Source organism: Triticum dicoccoides, chromosome 1B, assembly GCF_002162155.2.
Source record: "Triticum dicoccoides isolate Atlit2015 ecotype Zavitan chromosome 1B, WEW_v2.0, whole genome shotgun sequence".
NCBI lineage: Eukaryota > Viridiplantae > Streptophyta > Magnoliopsida > Poales > Poaceae > Triticum > Triticum dicoccoides.
This window is the reverse complement of record NC_041381.1, coordinates 136,435,705-136,457,771: the sequence shown is the minus strand read 5'-3', so window position 1 is coordinate 136,457,771 and position 22,067 is coordinate 136,435,705. Positions and strand designations below refer to the sequence as shown.

At 48.9% G+C, this 22,067-nt stretch overlaps 1 protein-coding gene across 1 annotated transcript; it reads right to left on the bottom strand.

Annotated features, from left to right (window-relative positions):
• Positions 1-5,515: 5,515 nt before the first annotated feature.
• LOC119323610 (probable glutathione S-transferase GSTF1) lies at positions 5,516-6,815 on the bottom strand. The gene is made up of 3 exons (XM_037597307.1): positions 6,572-6,815; positions 6,439-6,487; positions 5,516-6,247 (listed from the first exon to the last, which is right to left on the bottom strand). The coding sequence occupies exons 1-3, from the start codon at positions 6,719-6,721 to the stop codon at positions 5,787-5,789; spliced, it is 660 nt and encodes a 219-aa protein (XP_037453204.1). The 5' UTR covers positions 6,722-6,815; the 3' UTR covers positions 5,516-5,786.
• Positions 6,816-22,067: the final 15,252 nt, after the last annotated feature.

The following is a 22,067-nucleotide window of genomic DNA, read 5'->3' as shown; positions in this document are numbered from 1 at the left end:
AAGTTTTTCGCTTGGGTAGTCATCAACAATAGAATCTGGACGGCAAACCGGCTTCAGAAGCGAGGGTGGCCTAATTGCAACATGTGCCCCCTGTGCAAGCAAGTCCAGGAATCGGCGGCTCATCTGCTTTTTAAATGCCGCTACACGGTTAGAGTATGGAACATGATTAAAGCGTGGCTTGGCCTTCATGACATTTACCCGCAGAACTGGGCCATGGTTGACACGGTGAAGAAGTGGTGGAGCGCCAACGCTTCCAACAGGACGCAATCTCGGCGACCGCTTACCTGCCTTGTGTTGGTCGTCTCTTGGGAAATTTGGAAAGAGCGGAATGCTAGGGTATTTTGTAATGTCGCAGTGCCTGTTGGGGTTTTAGTAGCTAGAATCAAAGACGAGATGACGCTATGGTGTCTCGCTGGTGCGAAACATTTGTGTAATATCATGCCACGAGAGTGATACGTTGTATTTGGCCTTTGGCCAAGACCCCTAATACTCCTTCTTATTCAATAAAAATGGCAAATCTTTTGCCTTGTTTTTAAAAAAAAAGATATACTCCCCAGGTGTTGCCACTGCATCATCTTGAGGAACCGGTCACATTTTGTGTGTTTGGTTCGTAGCCGCACAATGTCAAACTTTGGCACAAGTGTGGCAGCTGCTTATGGCTACTGTTTGTGTTCACTGCCACAGCCCACAGTGGTGTCATGCCACACTACTTAGGAGTATGTCCCGCATGTCACAAATGCTTTTGCGAAATCATGTCACACTTGTGGCGACTAAGTTTTTCACCATATATTTTTTGTGGCATGCCACAACTTAGTAAGAAAAGTGTGGTTGATAAATTTGGATGATGTGGGTGTGATGAACTGTAGTGTGATGACCTCTGTAATTCTTTATTAACAATGTATCATTTGTGGTTTTTTTTTAGAAAAGGAGGAGGACCCCCGGCCTCTGCATCTGGGCGATGCATACGGCCACTTTATTAATTATTCTCACAAGACCTTACAAAGTAATATCACAGTAAGCCTAAAGCCGCCGTCTAAGCAATAAACTGTCGCTACACATATCCAGTTGATGAAGGGGCGCGGATAGCCTGGGCATAATACCAAACAGACATTGCAGCCAAATCTAACATCTAAGACCTAAGGACCCATCCAGGATGCCTGCCGGGCATGGGTCTCCCCGGTCCGGCGTGCTCTCAGAGGCCGCCGCCACCAACTGCCACCGCTCCATCTTCAGAACTGTACCGATGCATCAACCTTACTCGGTCTAGCTACCGTCGACGCCACCACGGCGTCCAACGGCACCTCCCTCCCTGCGCGCAAACAGCTGAGCACGTCGCGGTCGTCACTGATACACCTCAGCACCATACTGCCAAGTACCACCAGCCGACACAACTTGAAGTCTTTGAAGAATCTGTCGTGCGTAGCACCTGCCGACCAGGCATGACAAAACGTAGCAACCACACAACCCGGCGGCCCGTAGGGCGTTGGACACCAGCCAACCACATAACCCAGCGGCCGGCGACTGGACCAACAGCACCAAAAGGCACTGTTACACGGATGCAACCTCACGTGATAGCTAGTCAAACCTAGCACATGTGCTTGTGATCCTGCAACAGGCCTTTGTTAATTGTGATGCAGTTATCACGCTCTTGTGCTCAATCGTATTGAGGCGAACGTACATGTTCGAGAAACCTGTGTGAATTGTGTTGCTTGTTCGATCCTCTTGTGTTGTCGCTGTCGTGCAGCCAGTCGCCGAACGTGCATGACCGGCCAGTCACTGTTTGTCATCGGCATGTTTTAAGAATCGATATGTATCTAGGAGAAGGTTGAAACGCTTGGAGGGGGTCTACTACGAAGACGCGGTGACTTGAGCGCCTAAGCGGGCGTCCAATTGCAACAAACAACAGCCATAAGCAGCAGATACACTTGTGCCAACGTTTGACAATGTGTGCCTATGAACCAAACACGCAATATGTCACCGGTTCCTCAAGATGATGGAGTAGCAACAGCTCAGGAGAATATCTGGTGGTCCCAAAGCTTAGGTGCTAGTGCTACCCTGCTTCGATGTCACATTTGAATCATCAAAAACTTCTAAAGAAAATCATGGATGTTCACAAAATAGGTGTTTACAAACCCTAAAAATTGAAACTTCAAACTCGAAATACACGGAGATACAAAAATAGGACGGAGGCAGCGCCCTACTTCATCTCGCGTCGCCTCGCTGGCCAATGGTGGTGGTCATCTTCTTCGTCGGAGATGGCCGGCCAGAGGCTTGGTGATCGAATCTCAGGATCCATCATCTAGTCCCGGCTGCGAGTTGGGGAAACATGGTTGCCGGTGAAAACCGAGCCGTTGGCAGGCGATGGCGGCGTTCTACGCCGTTACCTTGATGGAGGCATCGTCGTGTAACTACTGTCGACCCACTCGTGCTGCTATGGGGGAAACCCTAGGATCTGGTGTTCCAGATCGGACGATGACGGCACTGCGGTGTCGTTTCTCTCTTGGGAGCATCGTTTGTGGAGCAGCGTTGGAAGTCAGAGGCAGGAGGTGGAGCGGCTTCGTCTTGCACGGAGCTTCGGTGGAGATGTCAAGTTATACCTGGCCGACAGGTGCTACCACGAAGAGGACTGCTCCAGTCGCCAGCCGTGTCGTGCAGTCACACCTCGCCTCTCGCGCCACCAACCCACCATGCAGCCCGTGGCCGCCGTGTTGTGTTATCGATGCCGCGCTGCCCACTGATGTATGTCATCGGCATGGTTTACGGATCGATCTGAACCGCTTGGAGGGGTCCATTGCGAAGCCGCGTTAACTTGAGTGCCTAGGCGGGCGTCTAATTGCAAAATATTCATGCTTTTCATGTTGTGCGCTAGATTTAGATCTGAGCACTGAGGATGGACGGATGCATGGATACATGAAGTACGCTGGATGCATATGATATGTTGCCGGCATTATTTGGCTGTGTGCATATTAGTTATGCAGAGGTCGGGTGTAATGCTTAAATCTTTTAAGTAATAAAGCGTCTCTTTTCGAGAAAAAAAACACTGAACGCATATTGCGGGAACCTGAAATAAATTTAGAAAATGTAAGCATCAGTGTCAAATTTAGGATTTAAACCTTGGTGGCTGGGGATATCATTGTCATCCTGACCATCTAACTACAGGTTGGTTTGCGATTGCTCAAATCATTTGAATTCATCAAACTTGTGCTTTTATAAATAGTATAAGACATATTGACGGATCACACGAAATTACCCGTTGTAAGTACACCGCCATATTTTTACATCGGAAGCTACATGCTTCTTAAGTGTTTTTTTAAGTTCCTCAAGTTTAGCCGTGTTTTAATCACTATCAAGTGAATTTTATTTTTCGTTCAGTGCTTTGCCGAACACAAACTGATTTGCTTTTTCAAAATATTCAGTGGTGGCAAAAAAAATCCAATACGGGAATTATAAACCATGCAAACATCTTCGACTAGAAAGACACACAAACATCTTATTTAAGGCTTGCCAAGCAACAAATCTGAATCATTATAAGGGCTTTGATGTATAAGACGCCAATTAGGAGCTTAGCAATGGCACGCCATTACCTTAAAAAAAAGCAATGACACGTCACAAGACAGGCTTTGATGTATATTTGGAAATTATTAAAAAAATCAAAAAATACATATAAACTATCAGGAAAATTCTAAGAAAATATCGTAAATCAAGTTAAATATGGAGAGGGTCACAAAAATAAAAGGAATAAATGCAAGGCCCAGAGAACTATAATTTGAATAAACTCGAGGCGTGAAGCAACATGGCCAGGAGGCTAGTAATCTTGGAACTTTTTTTTAACAATGTTATCTTGGAGTTTTCTTTAACACTGTACAGACGTAAACGCTCATCGCCACATGAACACACACTCTAGCCATATGAGCATCTTTGATTGTCTGAGATGACACATTATCTTGATAGTGACAAAGTCGTCACAAACACATTCTTTGTCGATGGAAACGTCTCCTCACACTAAACGCATATCACAGAAAGGCCTGAAATAAATTAAAAAAACATATTTTTTCTTCAAAAAAGAGGATGAACCCCGGCCTCTACATCTGGGAGATGCATACGGCCATTTTATTGATTATTCTCGAGGACCTTACAAAGTATAACAATAATATGCCTGAATCCGCCAACTTAGCAGCATCTGCCGCTACTGCTATCCAAATGATGAAGGGATGCAAGCTGGGCCACATACCCATACCTCTCACCTAAGCCTAACATCTAAAGCCGAAGCCCCGACGAGCCATCTGCCGAGCAGCAGTGTCAAATTTAGGACTCAAAACTGGCTTGAGATACCACCGTTCTCCTAACTATCCAACCACATATTGGTTCACACTTGCTTGAATCATTTGCATTCATCAAACTCGTGCTTTTATAAGCAGTAGTGGATATATTTGATTGATTACACCAAATTACCCTTTGTAAGTACACCTCCATATTTTTACATCGGAAGCTACCAGCTTCTTAAGTGATTTTTTTAAAAGTTCCTCAAGTTTAACCGTGAACTTTATTTTTCGTTCAGTGCTTTGCTGAACACAAACGGATTTGCTTTTTCAAAATATTCAGTGCTGGCAAAAAAAATTCAATACGGGGATTAGAAACCATGCAAACATCATCAACTAGAAACACATACAAACATCTTATTTAAAGCTTGCCAGCCGTGGGTGGACTACTCCCTCCTCGTCATGGATAGCGCCGGGATGATGAAGATGGCCACCGGTCATGGATTCCCCCTCCGGCAGGGTGCCGGAACGGGCTCCCGAGAGGTTTTTGGTGGCTATAGAGGCTTGCGGTGGCAGAACTACCGATCTATCTTGATATATGATAGTTTTAGGGTACATAGGGTTATATAGGCGAAGGAAGTCGGTCGGGGGGTGCTCGAGGGGTCCACGAGATAGGGGGTCGCGCCCTGTAGGGGGGGGCACCCCCTATCTCCTGGGCTCCTCGAGGATCTTTCGACTTGATCTCCAAGCCTCCAGGATGATAATCTTTCAAAAAAAAACACGTTGCCGAAGATTTCATTCCGTTTGGACTCCGTTTGATATTCTTTTTCTTCGAAATACTAAAACAGGCAATAAAACAGCAATATGGGCTGGGCCTCCGGTTAATAGATTAGTCCCAAAAGTAATATAAAAGTGTATAATAAAGTCCATAATCATTCAAAACAGGTAATATAATAGCATGAAACAGTAAAAAATTATAGATACGTTGGAGACGTATCAAGCATCCCCAAGCTTAATTCCTGCTCGTCCTCGAGTAGGTAAATGATAAAAACAGAATTTTTGATGTGAAATGCTACCTAGCATGATTCTCAAAGTAATTTTCTTTATTGCGGCATGAATGTTCAGATTCAAATGATTCAAAATAAAAGTTTATATTGATGAAAGAAATAGTAACACTTCAAGCATACTAATCAAAGTAATCATGTCTTCTCAAAATAATATGGCAAAAAAAAATTCATCCCTACAAAATCATATAATTAGGAAGATTATCCCTACAAAATCATAGCAAACAGAATTTTTGTTCATCCCCACAAAAATAACTTGGCAACAAATATGGAAGCATTATGAAGACATTGTTCCATCTCAAGAGTTTCCACAACCACACACACGCAAAGCCCAGAAACTGCACGCTGGTGCAATTCCAGCCACACACACACACGAGCTCATTTGCCTTATTCGCGACACCAACAAGAAAACGCCACACAGATCAGAGATCTCATCCCACGATGCGAAATCCCGCCTTGCAAATCACGGCTTCTTGGGAACCATTTGTGCGGCGAGCTTCTTGACGGCGGGCCTCGCCATGATCCTCTCCCACCAGGCCTTGACGTGCGGGTACGAGTCGAAGAGGGCCGCGTGCGGCGTGGCCATGAAGTAGAAGGTGTAGGGGAAGTGGTTGAGGTCCGCGAAGCTGAAGAAGTCCCCAGCGAGGTACTCGTGCTTGGACAGCCGCGCCTCGTAGACATCCAGCACCTTCTTGAGCTTCTCCAGGCTCTCGTCCACCACCGTCTGGTTGGTCGGCAGGCCGCGCATGAGCGGGTTGATGAGGCACTCGTACACGATCGGCGAGATGGCCGGGTTGTAGGTGTGCGCGTCCACCTCCGTCCATACGTCCACCATTGCCGCTTCCTTCAGGTTGCCTTCCCTCAGCAGGTCCACTTCGTTCTTCTTGTACTTGCGGAGCACGTACTTTGCAATTGCGCGTGACTCTGAAAACACAAGAAAACTAAATGTTTTTGAGAATCTGATAAGATATTTGGACACCGAGCGTCCATCGGAAACAAATTTGAAGGCTATCATTCACTTCAATACTCTACTTTCCTTAAAAAGAAGCATTCATTTTCGGACGGAGGGAGTATTTTAACAAGGACAAAGTAACTGAAAAGAGCCAAGGCCATACCGAAGAGAAGCAGATCCCCATCCTGGAAGGCAGGGATTTGGCCGAAGGGCTGCAAGAAAACAAAACATCTTGCATCAGACCCAAAACAAGTTGATTCGAGAAACCAGAGGATTTGAGAGGTCGGGTAGCTTACGTTTCTGACGAGATGCTCGGGGCTCTTGTGCTCCATGGCCTTGAAATCGATGTCGACCACCTCGTACTCGGCGCCGACCTCCTCCAGGCACACCAGCACCCGGGCCACGTTCGTCGACATCGCCGGCCCGAACACCTTCACCGGCGCCATTTGCTCCCTTGGTTGCTACACGCGAGAGAGTGAGAGATCGGGTGTGTGTTTGTGCGCTATCTGTGTTTGAGCGGTCTGCAGCATGACGCCAACTCCTCCCCATTTTATACGGCATCTAAGTTTCCGGTAGGTGGTTGGTGCCTTGGTGGGATGGTTGGACGTGAGCTCTCCAGAAGGGTGAAGGAGCAGGGGACCGTGAGGTGTGGGGTGACGGGTGCAGTCAATTATGTTAGCGAGGTGGGTGCCATTGCTATCCGTGATGTTTCTAGAACAGCGACCACGATTTATCGGGCGAGCTACCCGGGCATTCCTTCTTCAGTCCAGATCAGCATTCTTTTCATCTTCCTACGGTTTTAGGCTAACTCCACCGCGCGACCCCATTTGTCCGGTTTCGGTCCGTTTGGGTAGGGGTTTGGGATCGTGTCCGGGCATGCCCTCGGATGCGGTGGCCGTGCGCCCAGCGCGCGGCCGCATCCATTTGCCCCATCCTGTCCGTGAGGGCCAAAAATGCCTAAATTTGCATCAAACTACTTTCAACCCAAATGTTTGTCTGAAAATTAAAATAGTTTTACAACCCAATTGAAATTGTCTTAAATAAAATAATTTTACAATGAAATTGAAATTGTCTTGACTGAACATAAATTGGACCAATACATCTATTGGTTGCCAATGTGATCCCAGACGTGCTCAACCAAATCATTTTGAAGATTCAAATGAGTGTGCCAATCACGCATCTCACGATGGAATTGGACAAACTATTCAAATGTGACCGGGTCTTGGTGCAGGGGCTCAATATTTTCACCTTGATAATCAAATCCTTGGTCGAAGATACTCTCATCACGCTCATCCTCGACGATCATGTTGTGCATGATCACACAAGCAGTCATCACCTCCCAAAGCTTTCTTTCATCCCATGACAGTGCAGGGTTTCGAACGATACCCCACCGGGATTGAAGCACACCAAAAGCACGTTCCACATCCTTTCTAACACTCTCTTGCATTTGGGTAAATCTTTTTCTCTTCTCACCTTGGGGTTTCGAGATTGTCTTCACAAAAGTTGACCACTGAGGATATATATCATCTGCTAGATAGTATCCTTTGTTGTACTGGTGGCCGTTGATCTCAAAGTTGACAGGTGGGGAGTATCCTTCTGCAAGCCTCGCGAAGACTGGAGAATGTTGCAGCACGTTGATATCATTGTGAGAACCTGCCATACCGAAGAAAGAATGCCATATCCAAAGATCTTGCGATGCCACCGCTTCTAATATGACAGTGCACCCGTTAACATGCCCCTTGTACTGGCCCTGCCAAGCAAATGGACAGTTCTTCCACTCCCAATGCATACAATCAATGATGCCAAGCATGCCTGGAAAGGCTCTAGCTGCATTGGTCGCCAACAATCTCTCTGTATCAGCGGCAGTTGGCTGCCTCAAGTACTCTGGGCCAAACACCTCGATCACAGACTGGCAAAACTTGTACATTGACATCAGACATGTTCATACCTTTGTTGGAAAAAGGAAGTGATGGAAGAAAAACTCGTCTCCACTGTCCATACCTTTGTTGGCAAAAGGTCGAACACCCTGCGGTCGCGGTGGCGAAGCGGTCGCGATGATCACCTCGACGTAGAAGGGGTGGTTGCCGGCCGGTTACTGGCCGCTCTGGAGCTCTCGTCGGAATCTGCCTCGGCCGCCGTGGTCCGTCACCGACAGTCGTGTCCCCTCCGGCACCGGCAAGGACGGCGACGGCCAAAACTACGGCGAAAGCGCGGACGTGGTGGCGGTCATGTCCAGACGTGGTTTGTTATGGATGGCGGGGGGGCTGCGAGGTGAGGAGGCGGCCGGAGAATACGGCGGCGCCGGCGGCGGGGCGGGGCGGGGAGAGAGGGTGAAGCGTTGGGGAGCGGAGGGACTGCTAGTGACCCCGACAGGTGGGCCACGGGGGGGCAAGGGCGTGCGTCGCGGTCGTCCGCGCGCGTCCGTTTCACCCCAAACCGAGTGCAAGTTTGGGCCTGGGATGGGTCGAAAACGGACGGAATCCGGACATTTGTCCGTTTGAGGCCGTGCGCTGGGCCGCCTCTTTTGTCCCTTTTACCCCAAACGGACGGAGCCGGACAGGATAGGGTCGCGCGATGGAGTTGGCCTTACCTGCGATTAAAGTCTTTGTCCGTGCTTTCGTGTTGGTCCTCTGATCTGTCATGTACTCCAACGCTGGCCCTTACAGCGCGTTTGGCAAAATTTAGAAAGGGGAATGGGAGTTTAATATACCGAGTTGTACTGAGATTAAACATGGGATAAATCGTTTTATTCTCAATTCCCTGTTTGGCATATGATGGAAATTATGTGTGAGAGTATGAGGAGAAACTGTATTATCATGTTTGGTTCATGGGAATTGATAAGAGAATAGACAAGGGAAATTAACGTAAGTTATGATGAAGGGTTAAGATTCACTTACTAAAACAATTTCCTTCCAACTCCCACCCCCTGCCGTGTTAATAAAATGGTTGGAGTTGGAGTCTCAAATCCCATGCCTATTCCCTTATGAACTCCCAACCCCCCTAATCAAATAAGAGATTTGAAATCTTGTACCCCTTCAATTCTCATTTCCAAGCTCTAATTACCCCCAACCAAACATGCTTCGTCCTGCCCGATCCCGCGAGCGGGGAGGCGAACCCTAGATCGAGCGCCTCCAACTCCCCCCCGCCTCCCTTCCCCTCGCCGCCGTCGGAGCGCGCCGCCTGGCAAATTCCGATCGACATAGGCGGCGGCGGGTTTCTCTCCCTCCTCTACGACCCCCTGCAGCGCGGGATGCGGTGGCCCCCGAGGACGTGGCGCTCGCACAGGGCGCGGCTTGCGCGGGTGGCCATGGCTGTTGTGGTGGCTGCGTGGATCCAGCCTATCCTGGGGTGGCAAGGGCTGCGCGCGACTGGTGCAGTGGTTCGTGGCGGTGGTGGCTACCGGGTCGCGGTAGGGTGCAGCGGGTGGAGGGCTCCGATGACGGGGTCATGCGCGTGCATGCTTGGGCCGACCCTTGGCTTGGTGTGGTTGGCTGCACCCGGTGGCAGTGGTGGCTAGTGGAGGTAGGTGGCGGTGGCGGCGATGCGTGCCGGCTAGATCCGGTGTTTTCAATAGGCGGTGCGAGTTGGGGCACCGGCCCGGCTTTGGGCAGGGGTGGTGAGGAGGCTCGACCCTCTTGAGTGGCGCCTTCCATTCGCCGCAACCGGCATCACATCAGCTCAGCAGGTTGCTGTGGCGGCGACTGGATTTCCGGCGTCGGCTTGTTTGTAGGAGGTCCGGTTCGACCTTCGATCCATCTTCTTGATGTCTGGCCGCTTTATTCGTCGATGGTTGGCCCTCCCCAACTGCGGCCGCTCACTCGTTTCGCACCCGGCAGCAGGACAACTCTCGTCTCGCGCCCGACAGCGGTGTTGGGGAACATAGTAATTTCAAAAAAAAATCTACGATCACGCAAGATCTATCACTAGGTGATGCATAACAACCAGAGGGGAGAGTGTTGTCTTCATACCCTCGTAGAGCGAAAGCGGAAGCGTTATGACAACGCGATTGATATAGTCGTACATTTTCACGATCCGACCGATCCTAGCACCAAAGGTACGACACCTCCGCGATCTGCACACGTTCAGCTCGGCGACGTCCCGCGAACTCTAGATCCAGCTGAGGCGAGGGAGAGTTTCGTCAGCACGACGACATGGTGACGGTGATGATGAAGTTACCGGTGCAGGGCTTCGCCTAAGCACTACGATGATATGACCGAGGTGTGTGACTGTGGAGGAGGGCGCCGCACATGGCTAAAACAATTGTCAACTTGTGTATTCTAGGGTGCCCCCCTGCCCCATATATAAAGGAGCAAGGGGGAGGCTAGCGGCCCTCCAAGGGCGTGCCCCCTATAGGGGAATTGAAAGTGAGTTATATCGACTAGAGGGGGGGGGGTAAATAGGCGATTTTTATGAATTCTTCAATGAGGAATTTGCTGGTGAGGAAATTCCTAAATGAAAAACTACTTGTAGCGGAATAAGTACTCAAAAGTAAACATAGCAGAGCACAACATAGTCATCATCATGAAATGAAGACAAGCACAGAGTACAGAAAGCGTAAACACAGGATAACATAAGATGAAGACAGACAGACTGAAGAAATTGAACTGAGGAAATTGAGAAAGTCTTCAGTCAAAGTCTTCAAACAGATATGAACAAGCACACAACAACAAAGATGAGGAAATGAAAGAGTTGAGAAAATAGAACCAGTAAGCTCGGTGAAGACAATGATTTGGTAGACCAGTTCCAACTGTTGTCTCAGTTGTACATCTAGTTAGAGCGTCTGAGTATTTAAACTCGAGGACACCCAGTCCCGGACACACAGTCCTCACCGTATTCTGCTTGAGCTAAAGTCACACAGACCTCGTCCAATCACTCGTGGTAAGTCTTTAGGTGACTTTCGAACCTTCACAAACTCGGCCACTCGGCGATCCACAATTCCTCTTGATGCTCTAGACCTTGACGCCTAACCGTCTGGAAGAAGCACAGTCTTCAAAGGAAACAAGCGTCGGATCCACGCAGGATCAATCTCTTCAGTGATGCTCAATCACTTTGGGGTTTGTAGGTTTGGGGTTTGGGGTTTCCTCACTTGATGATTTTCACTCAAAGTCCTCGGAGGATGGGTTGCTCTCAAATGACAAGTGTCAGTTTCTCTCGGAGCAGCCAACCAACTAGTGGTTGTAGGGGGCGGCTATATATAGTCGGGGAGCAGCCCGACATGATAAGACATAAATGCCCTTGTCTGATATGACCGCTAGGTGTGTAGATATTTTGGGACAGCTGGCGCATAGCACAACAACGGTCAGAATATTTGACTCTCAAATACCTCAGGGCTATCATGTTCCTCACTTTGTAGGCAATTCGCACTGGCGAATTCCTAACTCCTAGGTCAGAACAAATTCCTCAGAGACCAGAAGAACTTCGTCTCTGTCCTTAGTATTTCCTCGACCCCCTTTAACAGTACGGTGTTTCCTATGACTCAAGAAAGAGAAAATGAAACAGTAAAAACAAGAGTCTTTACGCTTCATGTTCCTTGAATGATTACCAAGTCTTCAAGGTCACACCAATTTCTTCACCTTCAAAGTCTTCAGAAATCCAAAGTCTTCAGACGAAGAACTTCATTTTTAGGGGTCGACTTTCTCTGTAAATATCAAACTCCTCATAGACTTATAGTCCTGTGTACACTCACAAACATATAAGTCTCTTAACCTATAAGTCTTCAATACACCAAAATCACTAAGGGGCACTAGATGCACTTACAATCTCCCCCTTTTTGGTGATTGATGACAATATAGGTTAAGTTTTCAAACGGGAATAAACATATGAAGTGTAGATACTGATATTGAGGAATTTGATTGCAAGATATAGAAGAACTCCCCCTGAAGATGTGCATAGTGAGGAATTTGCTTTTGAAGCAATGCATACTTGAAGAGTATAATCATGGAGATCTCCCCCTATATCTTGTAATTCATACACGCATTTGACATGTAACATGAAGAATTTGAAATGCATGATGAAATATGGTGACCGATGTAATTCAGCATGCGTGCATTAACATTAATGAGGAATAAGCATGTAGAAGAATGCAGCAAAAGTATCAGGCCACCATAGAGTTTAAGATTACAACTCGATCCAGCAAAGTCATCAAAAGAACGAGAGTTGTAACTTAGAAAAAAACGCCCATATAAGATAGACCAGCTTGAAGACTAACTCAAATCCCCCCTTTGTCATCGAATGACCAAAAGGGTTGAAAATGAGGACTAACGCCCCTGAAGAATATCATGAAGATGGAGGAGCGCCAGCGTTGTTGGGGTCTTGAGTCGATGTAGGGCCTGCTGCAGTGTCGTCCAAGTCTTCGTACTCGTCTGTGTCGCGGGATGAAAAATATGAACTGGCGACCAATGGAGGAACCTTGACCTTCTTGAGCTTCTTCGGCAGAGGAGCAGACCAGTCAAAGTCTTCTTTGAAGCCCATTTGCTTCAGATCTTCTTCACCATACAGATGTGACAGAATAGCCCAAGTGCGATCGAAAACTTCATGGAGGTAGTAATGGTTTTTCTTCACTGCATTATGTGTAGAGGTCATGTTGTGAAGAATAGAGCCAAACTGACGCCTAACCCATTTGTGGTTACGATCCACCTTCTAGTGAAGACTTATAAGCAGTTCACGGTCAGTCATCACACGAGGAGCAGTAGCTTGAGGACTTGACTTCATAGCATTGGCAGCAGAATCATGAGTGGCAGAGTCATCATTGGTGGAGTAAGATGCAGCTTTGCGGAACTGACCATCCAATGGACGAATGCCTTCATCGATTACGTCTGGTGACTTGCCCTTCTCATCAGATGAGGAAATTGTCCGCTTGAGGACTTCCATATGGGGCAAGTAACTGCCATGGTTGAGAGTGTCAGCCTTGTAGTTGAGTGAAGACCTTGATCTGAGGAATCTCATGATCCATGGAGCATAAGGCTTCAGCTCAAACGGTGAAAGTGCAACATTTGCGAGAGTCCTCATGAAGAAATCATGATAATTGATCGGGATGCCATGCATGATGTTGAATAGCATATTCTTCATCATCCCCACAATTTCTTCATCAGAGGAGTCATGACCTTTGATTGGACTGATAGTCTTCGTCAGAATGCGATAGATGGTCCTTGGCACATATAGCAATTCCTTCACGAGGAATTTGGTCCTTGGGGCTTGACCAGGCTTCAGCGGCTTCATGAGCACTTGCATATAGTGAGCAGTGAGTTCAGGCTCATCATACAGACAACGAGCACCTTCAGGTGGAGGACTGAGTGGCAAGGCACGAATCAATTCAGAGGATGGTGCCTTGTAGTGAGTGTTTTCAGTCATCCAGTCCAACACCCAAGTGTTGATGTCATTTGCTTCACCAGTGATATGCAGCGTCGCATAGAACTGAAGAATTAGCTCTTCATTCCAGTCAACGATGTCAGTGCAAAAGTTAAGCAGACCTGCAACATGAATCATACTGAGGACTGGTGTGAAGCAAGGCATGGATTCCATGTCCATGTGAGGAATGTGCTCGTGGTAGAAGACTTTGTCCTTGTCGAAGAGTACTGCGGAATAGAAGTTGGCCTGGCTGGCAGTCCAGAAACGCTTCCTTCTAAGACGAGCATTGTCATATGGGTTGAATTCAGTGAAGAACACACGCTCGCCGAAGAAATCATCAGCCTTGAATTTTGGCTTCTTGGAGAAGGGATTCTTTGGCTTGGGTTGAGGGGTGTCGGTTATCTGCATTACCACCTCAGGAATCGCAATCTCAGGTTCCTCATGCCGAGGAACTTCAGGCTCTTCTGCAGCTGCAGCCTGGGTCATCAATTCTCCATTCACATTTTCTTCAGCACTAGTGGCTAGAATTTCTTCATGGACGGACGGGGTTGCACGAGGGTCATCAGATCCCATCTGCACTTCAGTAGCTGCTGGGGACTGAGGAATTGCTTGGAGAGGAGTGAACAACGGAGAGTTGGGGTGCTGACTTTCCCAAAAGTCATCATTCAGTACGGGTGTGGTATAGCCAATGCCCACATCCTCATCTTCCATTTCTTCAACACCCGCCTCTTCAGCAGTGAACTGAGGCATAGGTGAGGAGATGACTTGGGTTAAAGGGATTCTATCCACTTCAATTTCTTCATCCAACTGCTCTGTCGAAGCAGCAAAAGGAGTTTCTTCATCGGATTCCTCGGGAATCACATAATCTTCACCAAACGGAACAAGGTCCTTGATGGCATGAAAGAGACATGAATGGCATCAATTGTGTTTTCAGTTGAACTTGTCAAAGGCTTCATTTTCTTCGGAGTAGAAGAATTTGATGAAGCTGATGCCTTCCTCTTTTTCATCGCAGCACGCTCTGCAGCCTTGGTCTTCTTCACATCTAATGCAGATGGAAGGATCGGAGGTGGTGTAGACGCAGGAGGTGTAGAGGACTTAGGTTTAGTTTCTTCAGACGCAACTATTGTAGTTGCCCTGACTTCTTCATTTTCTTCAGGCGCACCATTAGTGGATGCCCTGGCAATTTCTTCAGTGGCTGGATCAGCCCTAGTACTCTCATTTTCTTCAGCAGCCTGACTGACATCAGCGGTGCTGGCATGTTCTTCTGTGGGCTGAGCAGATGCTTCAGCCTGAGGAATTTCAACATGCACAGGAGCAGTAGCAGTTGAAGTAAATTTTTTTGTCAAATTGACGAACCGAACCTTTACTCCCTTCCAATCAACATAGTACCGATTGAAATCATCACTCAGTTGCTTGATTTTAGTTTGCAAAGCAATGAGTTGTTCAGGGGTAAGAGTGAGGACATTGTCCTTGAGGTAGCGCTGTTTCTTGTACTGCGCTTTCTTCAGTTGTCTGCCTTGTTCATATTTTCACTTCTCTTCCTCAATGAAGTGAGTCAAAACATGACTTTGACCAGGAGTGAGTTTAATCTCCGGCAGAGGCATGTTAGGGTCCTTGTGCCATAAGTCAATGAAGTCGAGGATCAACTTTGGATCCAATAGCAGTGGCACATTGCTGCATTTGGCTCTAGCGGCCCTGGCTTGCCTGTCTCTGATGATTTTGGCAAGTTCTTCATCATCAGCCTCATCGTCATCAGAGGGCACTTGGAAGGCGACTTGCTTCTTTTGAGGACTTGGTCGAAGGCCTCGTCCAGCAGTGGCCTTTTTCTTCAACAGAGAGGGGCCAACTGAGGAATTTGGTGCAGTAGTGGAGCTAGCAGATGCTCCTGAGGCAATAGAGATGCCAGTTGTCCTTTGGCACGTGGCGAGATGCACAGGTGCCGAGGATTTGGTCGGAGCAGCTGAAGACTTTGTTGGAGGAACTGAGGACTCTGGAGGAGGAGGAGCAGACTGAGGAATTTGCCGCGAGGGCTTTGAAGATTCTGGCCTTGAGGGCATTGCTGAGGAGCTTGGCTGTGAGGGTATTGAAGAAGAAGCGCTTGACTTATGAGCAGGCTTCTTAGGCATCGCCTTCCTGGGCTTACTAGTAGAGGCCTTAGCAGCGGTAGCAGCAGCAGCAGAGTCTTCATTGAATTTCCTCGCTGCTTCCTTTGCTTGTTTGGTCAGTTTGGCCTGGCGTCTTGCCCATTCATCAGCATAGTCCTCACCGCACTTGAGGCTGGTGGGATCTGCCAGTTGGCCAGGTGCCAATGGAGGTCTTGAGCATGGAGGGTTCAGCGCGAATTTCTTCATGTACTTGGGAGTAACATACCTGTACTCCCTCCATTCTCGTGCCCATCTCCTCTCTATCCGTTGTATGCGCACCTTGCGCTGATTCTTGTCCTCCTTGCCAAACTTGGCCTCATCAGGAGTGCAGTATCCAGCATAAATGTCCTTAGGGATTTCAAACGCAGTATTGACCTCAGGCCTCTTTCCTCCCTTCTGTGGCTTCTTACCATCGCCCATTTTCTTCAGCTGAGGAATATGAACAACTGAAGTTTCTGAAGAGGTATGCAACTTTCTTCGAGGAACGCTGCAAATGAGTTAAGTTGATGAGAACCTAGTGATTCAGCAGCGGACATTTGTACCTGTGAACAGAGTATAGTTGCGAGGAATTTGGAGAGGTCATATGCATTCTCAGAAGATTTTCAGAAAGAATAGGTTTGAGGAATTTGACCAGACGAGTCTTGAAGAATTTCACTAAGCGTTCTTAATCTTAGGTTCCAGAGTTGTACAGATTTGAAAATCCACACAATTGAGGAATCTTGAAGAAAATCATTGCTTAGATAAACGAATCAAGAACAGATAACATGTGAGGTGTTTAGTGTGTGAAGATTTGAAGAACAAACACCTTTGAAGATTTTCAAGAAAAACACATGAATCAAAGCGGGCAGTAAAAGTAACTTTTAATTACCCCTTGATGAAGAACACGACGAACTGGGAAGTATAGATGTGAAGTTCGTCCATTCAGATCTTCCACGCCCTAACTCGGCAGAGGAAGACAGCTACGGCGGCGGAAGAGTGAAGAAATCCGCAACCGGCGTGAGTACAATAGCGACGAGGTCGAGGCAGTGAAGCTCTTCCTCACCGGCGAAGATGAAGTAGCAGCGGCGCTAGGGTTTGGGAAGCTCGAACGGGAGTGAGGTCGAGCGAAGTAAAAGTGAAGTGAGGAAGAGGCAGGGGTATTTATAGTGGCAGTGAAAAACTGTACGCCCAAAGATTTCAAACGAACGTGCCCCTGGCCGTTCTCATTCACGTGACATGTGTCACCCACGTACTGTGAGGTAGCGATCTTGTAGGATCGTGAGTGAATAGATAAGTATTGTCGTGGGATGCGGAACGGTTTGAGCGGCAAAACCAAAAATTTAGATAAGATTAGTTAAAGTTCCGTTCGCAATTTCTTCAGCTGTCAAGGACACAGTGAAGATTTTGAACGAGTTTCAAATTAGAACACACATGAAGAATTTGTGAAAAGATTAGATTGAGTTTAGCATAGATGGGTGTCGGTGTCAAAACCGGCAGATCTCGGGTAGGGGGTCCCGATCTGTGCGTCTTAGGCTGATGGTAACAGGAAGCAAGGGACACAATGTTTACCCAGGTTCGGGCCCTCTCGATGGAGGTAAAACCCTACTTCCTGCTTGATTAATATTGAAGATATGAGTAGTACAAGAGTAGATCTACCACAAGATCGTAGAGGATAAACCCTAAGAGCTAGCCTATGATGATATGATTGTAATTGTGATCGGCCTTCAAAGGACCATCCTCTCCGGTTTATATAGACACCAGAGAGGGCTAGGGTTTACATGGAGTCGGTTACAAGGAAGGAAATATAATATATGGATCGCCAAGCTTGTCTTCCACGCAAAGGAGAGTCCCATCCGGACACGGGCCGAAGTCTTGAGTCTTGTATCTTCACGCTTCAATAGTCTGGACGATGTATACAGTGCGTATGTCCGGATACCCCCTAATCCAGGACTCTCTCAGTAGCCCCTGAACCAGGCTTCAATGACGATGAGTCCGGCGCACAGTTTTGTCTTCGGCATTGCAAGGCGGGTTCCGCCTTCGGAATACTCCAAGGTTATTATCGAACACGTAGGCTGTGTCCGGATCTGCAAAATGATCTTCACATACCACCATAGAGAGAACGATACTTCAGCTAACAACTTTTTAAACGACGTGACATGTCCTTATGGTCGGGTCATTATTCGAACCGTTTTTCCGCAACCAGCCACAACACGTATTGCAGGCGGTTTCCTTGACACGTCTTGTCAAAGCAGAGATCATGTCCCCTTATCACGGGATTCTCACAATACGGGTATGGGTAATCCCCCCGTGCCATCAATCGTGGCGCTTGGGAAGTAAGCGATTCTCAACAGGCTAGTGGGGAGGCGCACCGCTTTCGTCGCCTTATAAAGGGATAAGAGTTCCCCATTCTTACCCACGCCTTCTTCCTCCTCTGCCCGCTCTTGCCCCCTCGAGCTCTAGTGCCCTAGTCCAAGTCTTCTCCGCACAGCTAAACATGTCTGGAGCAGGAGGCAAATGGGTGGCTTCCACCATGAAGGACAAGAATATCGCAAGTCTTTGGGCGGCCGGATACTTGGCCGCAGACATAGCGCACCGGCTACCAGGTGGCAGGCAGGTCATTCCAACTCTAGGACCCCACGAGAGGGTCGTGTTTCTTGCCCACTTCGTCCGTGGACTGGGGTTCCACTCCACCCCTTCGTCCGCGGGCTCATGTTCTACTACGGGCTAGATTTCCATGACCTAGCCCCGAACTTCGTCCTCAACATCTCGGCGTTCATCATCGTATGCAAACATTTCCTCCGCAGCAAGCCTCATTTCGTCTTGTGGCTGCAAACCTTCTGCGTGAAGCCGAAGATCGTGAGCGGCCAGCAAGCAGAGTGCGGAGGAGCCATGGTGGGAAAAATTCCTAACATCACCTGGCTTGACGGCTCCTTTGCGGAAACCGTGAAGGGGTGGTAGTCGGGGTGGTTCTACATCACCGAGCCGTGTGACGCCAACTGGGCGGCGGCCCCCGAGTTCCGATCCGGAACCCCCATGCGGCTCACCTCCTGGAAACAGAAGAGCCTGTCCTGGGGTGAACCTACAGAGCTGACCGGACTCATAAACTGCATCAAGGGCATGAAGGACAAGAACATCAAGCTTGTCAACGTGATCCAGGTCATGCACATTTGCCGAATTCTGTTGTGCCAAAGGCGGGCATTTAATCTGTGGGAGTTCGTCCCGGCCAAACACCAGACGCTCCAGAGGCTCTATGAGATGAAGCACAAGAACGTGTGGAAGGCGTTGTTCAAGGCCACCGAAGTACCTCCTCTCATATCCGAGGACCGCGGGCTCCACGCCACGCGACATCCTATTCAGGTGAGTTCTCAAGCTGCCACCGGGTTCGGTTCTTCCCAATATATCCATGGGGAAGCCTTAAATGATTGTGTCCATTTGTTCAGGATTATGTGGAGACAGCGGAGCGGATCGACTGTCCGGCTCTGCTGCCAGAAATCCAAGCTAATGATCTCGTGACGAAGATGCTGGTCCCGGCGCCCTATAAGGGGCCGGAGAAGAAGGCCGATAAGAAGGCCCCGGGGATCCGAAAGGGTCTCCGACGTAAGGTTACGCAAGCCTCGTCCGAAGACGACGAGGCACACTCCTCCCCCGAAGGGGAAGAAGCAGAAGAAGAGGAGGCCGCCCCATCCGGAAAGGACGAGGGGCCTAAGAGGGTGGACCAGGGCACCAGGAGAGGCCCCCGGTGCAAGGCCGTCATACCCTTGTCGTCTGATGACGACGAGGCAGATTCCTCCCGCGGAAGTGAGGGAAAACAAGAAGAAACTCTACCTCCCCGTACTGGGGGGGGGGGAGAAAAAGAGGAAGGCTGCCCCGGTGGGGGAGACTGGGACGTCCAAGAAGGGAAAGGTGTCCCTTCCGGACTACTCCACCACCGCCGCCGATAGCGAGGAAGGGTGGCTGCCCAGGGAGAAGCCCCTAGTGCGATCGTAAGTATCCGCACTCCATCGTAATTTTGCTTCATAGTTTTGTTATAACGCCGAACTTGTATGCAGTCCGGCCAGGGCCCATCCGGAGGTGTCGTCTTCGGACGGGTCCTTGAGTGAGTCAGCAATGAACTCACTCTCGACGGCCACTTCTCCTCGGCCTACGGACGACACGGAGGTGTTGTCCCAAAGGCTCCCCGAGCAGGGGGAGGTGGATCTGGAGGCGCCCCAAGGCGGCATTCCAAACGTCGGACACGCGGGGTTCAAGGTCCCCGCAGATCATGTTGGTGAGAGCCGCAGTAAGCCGGACTCTCAGCCGAACACCGTTCCGGAACCTCTTGTGGTTCCGAACTCAGGAGGATAGCCCCTCGTGAAGGAGGGCAAGCCATCTGTGTCGAGTACTTCCGCTACGCCCGAGGCGTCGGATCGTCAGCTGGAAGCGCTTCGTGGCGCTTCCATAGATGAAGAGCATCGTACTCTCATGAGTGCGGTGATTCAGAAGGTTTCGTCCTCCAAGAGCGGACTAACCGAAGCCTGCACCAGCCTCCTAACAGGCTTTGAGGCAAGTAGTAAAAATGTGTGAAATTACCACCCGATAGGTAGTAGCCCCTGATACTCTGTTTGGTGTTCGGAAGGAGAAACCAAACGGAGGGTCAATTATAATCCGCAGGAGTCTAACAGTAAGTTTTGAATGTAAATAAGCAGGCTGTGCTGCTTGTCGCTGCGGTCCGTACGACCGAGATCGCCGGACTGAAACAAGACCTGGAGCAGGCGCACGGAGAGCTCGACCTCACGAGGAGGCAGCTCGAGGAGAGAAAAGGTGAATGATTCCCCTCTCTCATATAGTAAAGTATAGATCAAATTGGTTATTCTAACGACAAGGCGTCGTGATTTGGTAACAAAGGCTGCCACCGAAGTGGCGTCTCTCAAGAAAGAGTTGTCCGAGGCCGAACACAAGGCGGCCTTGGAACGTAAGGAGCACAAAAAGCAAGAAGCCTGAGTGGGCGAAGTACAAGAAGAGCTCCAGGAGCTCGGAAAGAAGTTTGAGTCCGTGGAGCATGAGCTTAAAGCAAAAGAGGCCGAGATTGCGCCCTTACAAGTATAAAAGACGCCAAGGCCGAAGCCGAGAGGGCACAACAGGAAATCTAGGAGGCCAAAAAGATAACAGCGGGTAAGAAATTCTTTATTCAAAGCAAACATGTGGAGGAGGCGTTTCTTTTACTTACCCGAGTCCGGAGCTCTCCAGGGGCATTCGCAGATCTGCCATGCAGCGTATCCGATGCCGCGGAGTTCTACCGTGCCCAGGAGGGGAGCTCAACAGAGAAGCTGTTCTGGTCCTAGTATACTGGGGCCGAACATCCAACACCTCTGAGTGACCAACTGAATCAGTTGGTCGAACTCCACAAGGCGGACGAAGTGGCTATGAAGGATTTCATAGTTCGGATGTGGCCTGGTGAGCCCCTGCCCACCAGCTACTTCGGCCTGATCAAGCGGATGGTGAATGCCTGTCCGCGACTGGAAGTCATCAAGCGATCCGTTTGCATTGAGGGTGCCCGCCGGGTCCTTGCCCGTGGAAGGTGCATTGGGGCAAGCTGGATGCGGAGAAGCTGGTGAAGGACGGGCCGCCAGAGGGCAAGCCGCATCGCGTTCCTGAGAAGTATTATGATGGCGTTATGAAGGGTGCTCGCCTCGTGGCCGATGAGTGTACCAAGGACATAATTTTTGAATGAATTCACTTCTGTCATGTTTGTATTTTAAAGACGAAGTTACTTGCGCTATGTAGCGCTTTTGTTATTTAAAATATTACCTTCTGTGCGGCTGTTTATCAAATTCTGAAAGTAGGCCAGTCGTCGGCTTCCGCCCCCATGTAACTAGTACTGGGGTGTTCGTGGAAAACCTGGACACTCTTTATCCAAATGTTTGGTCCCTTAAGGAGGTGTCCAGCGTAGCGAACAAGGCAATTAGACTATGCGACTTTATAACCTTCACTTAGCCATAGAAGTCTACAATTTTAAATTTCGGCGAAGCCCCTAGAATCCGGAAGGCCGAATTGGGGCTCTATATACGCCTAGATCGGACGAAGCCGAATTATCGCCTAAAGCGGAAAAAATCTTTAAGGATTTTAAGACCTCTCGAACAGCGACCAGCTCTCGCCACATCATGTCGGTCAGTTTTCGGCTTTCTCTACTGAGGTGCTCATCCGGAAGAACCAGGGCAAAATCGCAGTAGTTCTCCCTGCGCTACCTTAGCCGATATAACGAAACGTAAGGCACCAAAACAAGGGAGCCGGGCTATCCCAACTGTAGATCCAAGACATGATTCGGAGCTGATGCATATAATGC

Bases quoted from the DNA above. Each gene is read 5' to 3' on its own strand.
- LOC119323610 (XM_037597307.1), bottom strand. From the start codon at position 6,721: ATGGCGCCGGTGAAGGTGTTCGGGCCGGCGATGTCGACGAACGTGGCC. The intron at 6,488-6,571 runs GTAAGCTACCCG...GTTTTCTTGCAG, and splicing joins CCGAGCATCTCGTCAGAAAC to CCCTTCGGCCAAATCCCTGC. The intron at 6,248-6,438 runs GTATGGCCTTGG...TTGTGTTTTCAG, and splicing joins TGGGGATCTGCTTCTCTTCG to AGTCACGCGCAATTGCAAAG.